Source organism: Squalius cephalus (assembly GCF_949319135.1).
Source record: "Squalius cephalus genome assembly, chromosome: 23".
NCBI lineage: Eukaryota > Metazoa > Chordata > Actinopteri > Cypriniformes > Leuciscidae > Squalius > Squalius cephalus.
The window spans coordinates 19,672,162-19,684,161 of NC_137144.1; the positions used below are offsets into that span (position 1 = coordinate 19,672,162).

Below are 12,000 nucleotides of genomic sequence, written 5' to 3' on the forward strand. Positions count from 1 at the left end.
AGCATAATTAATGTTTCAGTGATGGTACGTTCATCGATTTCCTAATTTCTTGGTAAGAGGCCACCTTATCCTGGTTTGTTCTTGAATTTATATATGAAGATAAAGATTAAATATATGATATATTTAAGGAAAAATGATCCCGATGTGCCTTCCCTACCTTCCTTCTCCTTCCTAACCAATTAGATTGCATAATTGGTTTGACGTTTCAGCCAAAAGTCATGGAAGGACATTTGAATAGGGCTTTTCTTCATACCGTGATTGAATGGCACTACGAAACTAATAAAATACAAATGGCCATTGTAATGAATTTGGATTTTGTAACTGTGATGCCCTCCTGAACTTACATGGACAGATCCCATGTCATAGGAGAATGCTTTCAGTTGAAGCACGTTAGCAGAGATATATATTTATCTGTTGACCTGTAATCACAGTGGGAGCTTTTAATTCAGACAAATTGTTTTAGAAACAAATGCCTCTAATAAATCTGTTTACTACTATGTATTTTTATTTTGGATTTTTAAATTTCTATGCAAATGCATTTGTATTTGTAAATAAACGTATGTATATTTCTGAGGAAATCTGGTGGTGTTTTTACTTGAATTGTTTTTTATTAGCCATTAGATTTTTTTTTAGAAGAGGAAAACATGCACAAAAAACATAATGTCAAAGTTATGTTCAATGTAATATCCTGAAACTAAAAATGCGTTACATTAAATGTACATATACACTACTATTTAAAAGTTTGGAGTTGATTCGTAATGTTTTTTGAAAGAAGTCTCTTCTGCTCACCAAGGCTGCATTTATTTGATCAAAAATACAGTAAAACAGTAATATAATAATCTTTTTACAATTTAAAATAGTTGTTTTGTATTTTAAAGTGTTGTAATTTAGTATTTTCAGCATCATTACTCCAGTCTTCACGTGTCACATGATCCTTCAGAAATCATTCTAAGGCTGATCTGATGCTCAAGAAACATTTCCATTTAATGTTGAGCTGCTTAATATATTTGCAGGAGCCGTGATCTATTTTTGAGGATTCTTTAATGAATACTAAGTTCAAAAGAACAGCATTTATTTGAAATGGAATTTTTGTAACATGTTTTTACTGTCACTTTTGATCTATTTAACCTTGCTGAACTAAAAGCCTTTTTTTTTTTTTTTTTTTTTTTTTTAACTTAATGAATCCCAATCTTTTATGTGTTTGTGTGTGTGTATATGTATATCTTGGTGATTCTATGGGCCATCTCACGCCATACGCTGTCAATGAGCTGATGATTATCCGGGGGAGGTCGCCAGGTCTTTCCCCAACCCTCCCCATTACATGGCTTGGGACTCACACACCCACACGTATTCACTCCTACAGACAATTTAGCGACTCCAGTGCACCTACTGCATGTTTTTGGATTGTGGGGGAAACCGGAGGAACCTCAATAAGACAGGGAAGGGAGAACATGCCAACTCCACACAGAAAGGCCTCTTGGCTCAGCCGAGACTTGAACCAGTGACCTCTACCCACTGAGCACACCCATATACAGCTTTGTTCATTCATTATATGAACAGAAAGAGTTGCCGACTGTTCGCTGTTCTGATCATTTGCATGAATCTATTTACAAAGCCAACAATCCTGTTCATCCAGTCTTATGTCTCCACCCACTCTGTGGTTTTAGTAGTGTATTAACAATGAACACTGCCTGATACTTGAAAAAGTAGCTACTAAATGCACATGCATTTCCAGGATAGTGCAATCATTTTGTCATGTCACTACTGTGTCATTTGGTTAACTTTTGCTTTGAAAAGAAAGTGAATTAATGAAGATATTAATCACTGTAATAAAAAGGAAAATAATGATCAATTGTGCAAACAGAATTCAATTCTGCTATAAAGCAGCTCTAAAAAGACAAGCGTTATTGTTCAGCTGAAGTCAGTTCGGTATTAATTTAGTTCAGTTCAATGACTGTGTAAAGCTGACCAATTATGAAATTCAATTCAACTATAAAGCAGTTCTGGAGAAAAAAACGTGCTAGTAGTGACTAGTGTTAATGAAAACAAAAATTAAATAGAAAATGACCAAAAATGAGTAACATAAGTAGAAAAATACAAAATAAAGCACAGGAAACACTTCAACATAAAAGTCCAAGGACAGACACATGTGACAATAATGTATATTTTAAAAACATTTAAATGATATCAGTTAAATTTGTTATTTTATAATAGTTATAAAATACTAAAACAAAAAAGACTGAAAAATTAAATAGAAAATTACCAAAAATTAATTTTAATTTTGCTACATACAGTAGATAGTGAATTATAATATATATATATATATATTTATATATTAAGTATAATAATATATCTATAATGTATTACAAATTAGAAAATGAAATTAGAAAAATTAGAAACTAAATTACTCCTTGTAGTCCACTGCTCATGCTCTTATAATACACTGCATTGTGCGTATTGGTCATATTTTCTACGACATACTATAAATTGAAACTAGCACTAGCAACTAGCAACATGCTATTTTCAAAAACAAACATGGCAGGCAATAGGACCCAGATGTGCACACGGACAGCAGAAATGCAGTCACCATCAGAAAAAAATGAAAATGTCCCTCCACACCCTAAAGGCTGGGAGGAGAAAGTGAGAACCGTTCTGCTGCATTCCTGTTCTCTCCTAGTAAATCAGCGAATGGATTGGCTCTGAACAGCGTGAGTGTGGTCAACAACCCATCATTGTAGTGTTTCAGTGTCTGTGTGTGAGTTTTCACACTTCAGTTGGTTTTAAACAGGACACTGGAGGGGGTGTGAACATCAACAACACACACAAGCGCTCCGAGAGAAGGTCCTGCCGTTGACAGGTATCCTGCAGAACTGTCTCCTTCTTTCCATTTCCTTTTCTGTACCCTCTCTCACTCTGTATAACTTGCTCTCTTCCTGTTTATTTTTTAGTTTCACTCTCATCCGAGTTGAACGCACAACTTTTGCCATTTTGGCATTGTAAACAAAGGCTGCAGACAGAGGATATGACCTTATTTGACAGTACTTGGTGCATTCAGTCCTTAAGTAATGCTACTTTTCTCTCTATTAGTATAGAATTATGTAGTTTAGTACATGACACTGTAAAAAGATGTTTTGTTTTGTTTTGTTTAAGCTTGTCTGTTGTCTAGGCTTTCAGGAAGCCATTTATCTGCTAGCTCATGCACTCTCACGTGTTTGCATTTACTGGCGGTGATTTGAATGAACTGTAGATGTATGCCTCTTTATTAGACTGTTATAGCCTATATAGTTTCGACTTTAATCTCTTGGCTCAGTTGTAATAATTGTTTAATCTTTATAGACATTCTTTATAAGCACTTTCCACGAATGGCTCAAGATGTTTTTAAAGCATTAGAGCGACAAAACTATTAGAAATATTTGATTAACTATAATATGATGTAAATTAACAATTATCTAACAATTAAAATCACACAACTATGTCATACTTTTTCTGATTATTTTATAAATATATACTTTAATATATATATATATATAAAAAAATTAAGTATTTTTATGACCCAATATTGATTTTTAATTTTTTTTATTTTATTTTATACATTTTAAATATAATAAATGTATATATTAAAATATATTATACATTTTAAATATAATAAAAAAATACATTTAAATATAATAAATTTAAACATTATAAATGTAATGTTTATTAAATAGCAAATTCACTCAAATCAGAGTTTTTAAATAGACTATATTCAGACACAGTTTTTGAAAACAAACGTTCACACTCAGCAAACTGTTCTTTTCTCAACAAACAAATATTTATATCTATTATATAATATATAATTTTAAAATACATATACATTGTTATATTTACTCATATAATATTTAATAATAATAATATAGTTTATATAGTTTTAATAATAATATTATAAAAGCACAAATGTTTATTACTTTAATTTCTTCTATGTAAAGCACTTTGAATTGCCTATGTGTGTGAAATGTGCTATATAAATAAACTTGCCTTGCCTATAATTTATTGTAATAATGAATAATAATATTAAAGTTTCAGGCTCTTTTTTGTGCTCGACTCTTGGAAAATGCCGACTAATATACAGTAAAATGGAGAACACAGTGAGATAAATAAAATAAAAACAGGCATACTCTCTCGTGGGTTACAGTTCCACAGGGACACCATGACGTCCCAGAAGGAACCTCAAGGGGAATTTTCAACCCTGACCAAGGTGACAGGGCCCAGCTCCTGGTCCCGGGTCAGTTGTCCCTGCTGTATCTCCAGCCACATAGAGCCACTGGTTCTGATCCAGCTAGCTGAGAGTGTCCAGCCCATCACCAAACAGTGGATCATGTCCATGATATCTGCACCTGTGAAGGCTGGAGGTGAGATTGAGAAGAACACTTTTTTTATATTCACACGCACAGAAACCTGTTGTCATATCTGCAAAACATGATATTTCTCAGTATCGTGGTGGTAACATCACTCTTTTTGAAGCAGTTAAACTTAACTTAGCAATGAGTAGAGACGCTGATGCCGAACAATGTTGAGACCCTATGGTTGAGACACACACAGACTCAATCAATCGATCAACCGATCAATCTCCAATAACTGCATATCTCAAACCTCCGTTACAAGCTCTAAAATTACGTTTTGGAATTAGCTATAGATGCATGGGACAAGATGCTTAAGAAATTAGTCCTAAACATGAGCGTTTTAAGGACAAAAACAAAACAAAACTGAAAAACCATTCACAACCGCATTAGCACCTACGGTGTGCATTATACATAGTATAAACCATATATCTTGTAGGCTATTTATCTATTGTTTAATTAATAGAAATAATCCGAGCACACCAAACATCATATGGAAGATTAAATAAGATTAATTTGGTCCATTAATATGTAAGATTTACAGGCTATTTCACGGGGTAACGTTAGGCTATAACGTTACCCAGAATTTTTCTTTAGCAACAAATAACAATGACTTCAACACAACACACTGGTTTTTAAAATATGAAATTTTTCATACCACTGAATTGTAGACTATAGTTTAACGGGACATGCTTCTTTTGGTCCGTTCCCTTCAATAAGGGTGTCAAGGTCGATAAACGACTGTCAGTCAGTCAGGCATTAAAACGAAACGACCGTTAAATTACGCGAGCGCGCGGTAGAAGACAGGAGAAAGCGCGTGCTGGAGAAGCGCGAGGATCAGAGGCGCGAAGTAGGCTAAATGAAAATAGACACCCCCCCCCCCCACAAATTTATGATTTCTGCGCTTTTCACACTATGCTTAACCCTGGCTTAATATTTTAGCCATAAAGTTGGATTTATCTGATCATTATAACTGGAAGTTGTTTTACGGTTGCAACAAAAAAAAAAAGAAAATAAAAGAATGTGCCTGGAACGTTATTATTTGGTTCTCAAAAAATAACCAAATGGCAACCTGATACTAATGTTAGGGGAACGTTCTGTGTTAGCTGGGACGGCCCTTCGTTTATTATTGCTTATAGGCTAGGCTTATACTCTAATAATACAAAATATATATAAAAATAACTTTTATAACTCAAACTTCTTCCTTGTTGTTTAGGGGCTCAACTGTTAGTTCACCCCGGAGAGGACATGAAAGGGGACATGATAGTTGTGGCTGCCCCTCGATGTACCCTTCTTAGGGTGACTGAGGACCTTGGCCTCTGCAAAACCTATCAAGATGGAAACATGACGGCCTTCTCCTTTGATGACCGCGACAACTTCTGCAACATTGGTGAGGACACAGCCTACACAATAAATAAAATAATACACTCAAGATTGTGCTTGCTCTGACATTGCCTTCATCTCAATTTTCTATGCATTAAAAGTTTGTTCTTCACTGGTGAATACTTTTAACTATGTATTTTATTTTGATAACATTTTAGTGTCTGCATTGGCATGTAAACATTGGCATCTGGCTAATGTTATTATACCAAAAATTTGTTGTTATTTCACTCTTTCTGCAGATGACATGCAGAAGTTCCTGACGCTGGCAGAGAGGCAGTACATAGTCAAATATGAATTGGATTCCATGAGAGCCATGGAGGACCAGCGAATCCCAGGAATCCCAACACCCAAGGGGAAGCTGAAAGCCAGAGTGAGCATCTGTGAGTATGTGCATGTATATTTTTCTCCAAAAATTATTTTTGTGGGGTTAATATGTGTTGTTGGGGTTAACTTATATATATATGGAATTGTTTCCTGTGTATGTTGATTGTTTTTTCCATGCAATTGTTCTCTTAATTCAATAATGAGTGGGGTCATTAGGCTTGTTCAGACCCAATCAAGCTAATTGTAATCACAGGGTGGGTCAGTTGATTGTAAGGCCTATATATCTCTGTATCAAATGTGTTTTACCATTTGCCTGAAGAAGACCCAGTAGGGTCGAAACATTGCTTTTTTATTAAAATATGGGAGTAAGCAGTGTTGCGGACATTTCAATCTTTTCTATTCAGTAGTCCTTTTTGTCCAGCACCTGCCAGATGGTGGGATGTGCACACAATAATCTTAACATACATGTATATTTTTCACCTTCTTGGAATGACAAAATGTTGCCTTAGACATTTGTGCATAAAATACGATTAAAAATGTAAAGATAATCACATTTATTTTCAACTGGCGGTGTTCCGATTAGCGTACTATCATAATCATTTTTGCTGCCTGCCGTATACTGTGTACAGTATGCATGTTTTCTGCATCCCACAATGCAGTGCACACAACTGCGTCCGAAATCGCATACTCTCTGTACTTATTAAGTACTTACTTGGTGAGCACTAAAAAAGTGTTATATAGTATGAATGTTTAATGTATAGTAAAACAAGTTTTTTAGTAAAAAACAAAACAAACATTTTCGCATGATCTATAGATATAACAGCGACAGTTGCGTCGTTTCACCGTCATTCACAAATCATCTCCCGTGGCCTCATGGGTAGTAAAGAATCTTTCCGAAAGTAGTAGGTCATCCGGGTCATTTTTGCCTACTATTTTACGAGTACTGTGAATTCGGACTACTTTTGTCACATTATGTTTTTCGCCTACTATATAGTAAGGAAGTATGTTATTTCGGATGCAGCCTGTGATTGGCTCATTATTTGATCGGACTGCAAAAAATTGCAACATTCTTTCACAAAACAGGATTGAATTAACTCTTTTTATATCCAACGACTTCATTTGAACATTTAAGCTTGCATATTGTTTTGCACACTATACTTTTATAAAACAGCAGATATTATACAGTGTGTTTTAGTAAACAGTGTGTTAGTTTTCTATTCATAACATGCAGTTCCATGAGTCGACAGCAGGCTCCACTCTCCTCTCTCTCTGAACTGCTTAGTCACTGCATGCAGTTCTATCTATCTATCTATCTATCTATCTATCTATCTATCTATCTATCTATCTATCTATCTATCTATCTATCTATCTATCTATCTATCTATCTATCTATCTATCTGTCTGTCTGTCTGTCTGTCCATCCGTCCGTCTGTCATCTATCTATCTATCTATCTATCTGTCTGTCTGTCTGTCCGTCCGTCCGTCAGTCAGTCTGTCCATCCGTCCGTCTGTCATCTATCTGTCTGTCTGTCCGTCCGTTCATCCCTCTCTCTCCGTGCTGCAGTACAGAAGCTGGAGAAAGCAGGCGTGATCCGTAACGTCACTCCTCTTCATGATCAGAAGCTTCTGACGGCTCTGGGAAAGCAGTGGTACTCTCAGAAGAGTCTGTGGGGGCAGCCTTTAGGTACAAACACACATTCACATCACATAACTAATCATTCATTTAGTATGCATTCTTTTTCTACCCATCCAGTGTTTAAATAATACACAATTATCTTTTGTTCAGGACCATTTAATCCAATTTAATGGGCATAATAAAACTTTATGAAGTCATTTGACTGAAACTCATAAATGTATTATATAATTATATACATACCAATGAATATGAAAATATAAAAATGAAGTAATAATGTTATATGTGTGTGTGACACTGTGTGCAATATTTGCATGTATTTACATACCCTGTAATGGTGCAAAGCCATGAGATGCTTAGATTAACTTAAGCTTCTTAATTTTAGCTTTGGTTGTAGTTAACTTAATATTGTATTTTAATCCATATTTATATTTAAAAAATATGTTATATAATATATACTTCCTGTGTGATCAGCTATGGAAGCGCATTGTTTTTATACCGTGTCTTTAGTTTGCTTCTGTTCTTTTTGGAAACAAGAATGAATCAGTTTTTTGTTAAGGAACATGACGATGCGTGTGATCTTTACTAACACAGATAATCACCAAACGATGGACTCTACATATATATTAGTTTATATTTATTATAATAACACTAATAATTCACTCTCTCTCTCTCTACAGACTCCATCCATGCTTACTTTGGTGGCACTATAGCCTATTATTTTAGCTTCTTGGACTACTACACTTTGTCATTGTTCCCTCCAGCCATTCTGGGCCTCTTCATCACCTTTTTCCTCCCAAGTGCAAACTTCTCCAGTGGAAATAAATCCAACGGTGAGCCGACAGCACTGAAGGACGACGATGACCAGCCTTCAGTCAGCTCCTACATGGTGCAGGCAGTCTTCAGCATGCTGTGGTCCACGATATTCATGGAGCTGTGGAAGAGGAGGAGTGCGGCCTTATCCTATCGCTGGGGCACTTTCAATTTAGCTGAACAATTCCAAGAGCCCCGACCGGGTTTCCATGGAGAACTCGGCACCAATCCGGTCACAGGCAGACTGGAGCCGCTGTTTCCCGATTGGAAGAGGAGGCTTAGGATGGGTCTGGTCTCAGTTCCCGTGGTTGGGGTGTTTTTGGGTCTGGTGGTCATGGGGATGGCAGGTTTCTATTTCTGTGAGCGCCTGGTCTCAAACTGGCACAAAGGATCTGGATCATACTTCACTGCACCCTTGCTATATATCCCTTCTGTAGCCCATATAGTCTACACCAATGTGCTGGGGAATATATATCGTAACGTGGCCCTGCAGTTAACAGAATCAGGTAATCAGGATTATGGAAAAGGACGGATTTTAATGTTGAGAAACACAAAACTTAACTAACTCTCTCTTCTTTCAGAAAATCATAGGGAGGAATCATCTTTTGACTATCATCATACGACCAAAGTCCTTGTGGTGAGTATAGTTCTGTCATATCCATTTTTTTCCAACTCCCCATCTTTATTTCCTTCTATCTCTGAGATGTAGTCTGTACATCATTGCAGATGTTATACCTCAAAGACCAGAATTTTCTGTAGGACTAAATGAAAATGTCCCATTTGCCTTGTCTGTCTCTCTTTCTCATTCAGTTCACCTTTTTCAATAACTTTGCTGTGTTGTTCCACATTGCCTTCTTCAAAGAGGACATGCCTCTACTCCGCAAGGTGAGAATTTCCTTACTCTCGCATATAATCTTAACAACAATCTTCTTAACACGATACTCTTGATTTGGTCCACAGAGACTGGCCTCTCTTCTGATCGTGACCCAGGTAGTGAATCAGTTCACTGAGGTGGTGGTCCCTTTCCTGGTGGACCGTTTCTTCACATCTGCAGACAGGAACCTGAAGGAAGATGATCCAGAGGTGGACCATCTCCAGGCTCAAGGCAGTCTGCCAGCTTTCCCAGTGAGTAGCAATCAAATATTCTCAAATATCAAGAATACAAGAATTGTATTTTTCTTAAATTCTCAATCTTGTTCCTCTTAAGGGGCTGTTTGCTGAGTACATCGAGCTGCTTGTTCAGTTTGGCTACTTGAGTCTTTTCTCTTGCGTCTATCCTCTCACTGCCCCTCTGTTACTGCTCAACAACCTCACAGAGATCCGCACAGATGCCTACAAGCTCTGCAAGCTCTTCAACAAGCCCTTCTCTGCCCCTGTGGCCAACATGGGAGTATGGCAGGTCAGAAATCTGTACTTGATATAAGGATGTTTTAAATGCGTTCATGATAATATGAGTCCTATTGTGCATCTTTGTCTTGTTTTCAGCTGGCGTTTGAGGTGCTGAGCTTCATCTCGGTCGTGTCTAACTGCTGGCTGTTGCTTCTGTCCCCACGTGTGAAGGAACTCACACAGGAAGCCGGCCTCAGCAGCAGCCAAGTTCTAGTCATTGCCATCATTGTGGAGGTTAGAGGAGATTTTGGTACAGCCTCGGAAAGAGTCGAAGGAATAATTTATCAAAAAATGAAAATAGTGACCACAAGCTCCAAAAAGGACAAAAAAAGGTCAAAATTTGCCATTTGTCTACCACAAATGGGGTTGGAATAACCTGAGGGTTAAAAGTGACCAAATTTTCATTTTTGGGTGAACTATTCCTTTAAAGGAATTTGATTAAGGGTACGTTCAAGTCATGTTGGAAAGATCGCATTTACGAGTTAGACGCACATGAACGCCAACACAAAGTCATAATTATGAGTGAGAAACTCTGGATTTTCTTTGAGCCCAGACTTCTAATTGGAGCTGTGCTGTGAGAAAACATGGCGGATGTTATAGATATGGATGCAGCGTCTGTAGTTTACAGTGAAATTTTAAAATGAATTAAAACAATTTTTTTTTCATTTACAATAAGTTGCATGTACATCATACAACCGTATTGTACAATTACAATATAATATTTATAAAGATTCAGTTTACAGCACCTTCATGAATTAAAAAATCACAAAAAAGCAAAAACGCACCTGATGTGCAAGACATAATTTTTTAATGTAGAAAAGGTACATCAACATGATCAACAAGGTACATCAGACGTGTTTACGACTTCCCAAATTGTAAATACGAACTTCCCAGAAGGGCTTGAAAGCACTTATCTGAAGTGAATTAGCTGGCTGCTGTTTTCACAAGCTCGGTTTGTGAATGAATGTTGTGTCTTGATTGTTTTATTATGCTGTTTTGTTCTAGCACGTCCTGATCATGGTGAAGATGATTTTGGCCTTCATGATCCCTGATGAACCGGATTGGGTCCGAATCAAGAGAGAACAAATCGAGTATCACTCCATGCAAGCGCTTAAGAAACAGGTACCACTTTTGCTAACTGTTAGCATGTTAGCATTCTGCTACATTGTTTAACAATGAATATTACATTAAACGTTTTTGTCTACATACAAAGGTGAGAACATAGTGTAGCTGTAAGTTATTACAATCATGCCTGTCATTTTCAGCAATCTTTTTCTCAGTATTAGTTAATAAAGCTGACAGAACGGTAATGTTATGTCTTTATTACTTTATGACTCAATTTAATCTCGTTTCTCATGGCTCATGAAGACTAAAGGCATCATGCGATTAACCAACCAATTATTTTAAAATCTAATGCATGTTATGGACTACGTAACCAAAAAAAAAATTCATTCACTTTTTCGCCCTCAGAGGATCAAGAGCTCTCGTGTGGATGATAAACTCCCTCTGAAGGCCAAAATGGGAGAGTGACCATGGACTATTTCCATGGAGACAATCACAAAAAAGGAGGTGCTTGGCCATGCAGTCACATCACTTAGCCACTGTATACTTAGCTTGCTAATATACCATATGGCACAGTTTACCAAAGATAACTTCTACAGTTTACAGGGTTTAAGCCACAGGTAATAATTGTGTGCGTCAGTGGTACCTTTTTGAAAACTACTGACAACAGATGATTAAGGTCAAGGAAGATTATGATATAGTGGGTTGACATAGACCCATAATGTGCTGTATTAATGATTTTAGATTAGTTCACCACAATCACTACGGTATAGTATTTTTACGGTTGCGGTTCTTTTTGTATATTTGCTTTTACTCATTTTTGTGTAAATATATTGTGACAATTTTAACTTTTTACCCTCAGTTGTTTTGCATTTCATCAAAACGGATTGTGTTCTTACAACCGATATAAATAACCACGCAATGCTTGCTTCACTGAATATGTCATATGAATGTATAGTGATGTAAATGGCCTTGAAGAAAACTAATAATAAATATTCAAATGGCTTTAAACAGAGAAAG

The 12,000-nt window shown here is 36.4% G+C and overlaps 1 protein-coding gene across 1 annotated transcript; it reads left to right on the forward strand.

Annotated features, from left to right (window-relative positions):
* The first annotated feature begins 2,582 nt into the window (after nt 1-2,582).
* ano10b (anoctamin 10b) lies at nt 2,583-11,743 on the forward strand. The gene is made up of 14 exons (XM_079859313.1): nt 2,583-2,708; nt 2,789-2,857; nt 4,172-4,388; nt 5,593-5,766; nt 5,999-6,139; nt 7,648-7,767; nt 8,397-9,035; nt 9,111-9,166; nt 9,340-9,414; nt 9,490-9,654; nt 9,737-9,928; nt 10,015-10,152; nt 10,924-11,040; nt 11,389-11,743. The coding sequence occupies exons 3-14, from the start codon at nt 4,187-4,189 to the stop codon at nt 11,446-11,448; spliced, it is 2,079 nt and encodes a 692-aa protein (XP_079715439.1). The 5' UTR covers nt 2,583-2,708; nt 2,789-2,857; nt 4,172-4,186; the 3' UTR covers nt 11,449-11,743.
* Nucleotides 11,744-12,000: the final 257 nt, after the last annotated feature.

Excerpts from the sequence above, each read along its gene's own strand:
- ano10b (XM_079859313.1), top strand. The coding sequence starts at position 4,187 with ATGACGTCCCAGAAGGAACCTCAAGGGGAATTTTCAACCCTGACCAAG. Across the intron at positions 9,655-9,736 it reads GCAGTCTGCCAGCTTTCCCA|GGGCTGTTTGCTGAGTACAT; the intron begins GTGAGTAGCAAT and ends GTTCCTCTTAAG. Across the intron at positions 11,041-11,388 it reads TGCAAGCGCTTAAGAAACAG|AGGATCAAGAGCTCTCGTGT; the intron begins GTACCACTTTTG and ends TTTCGCCCTCAG.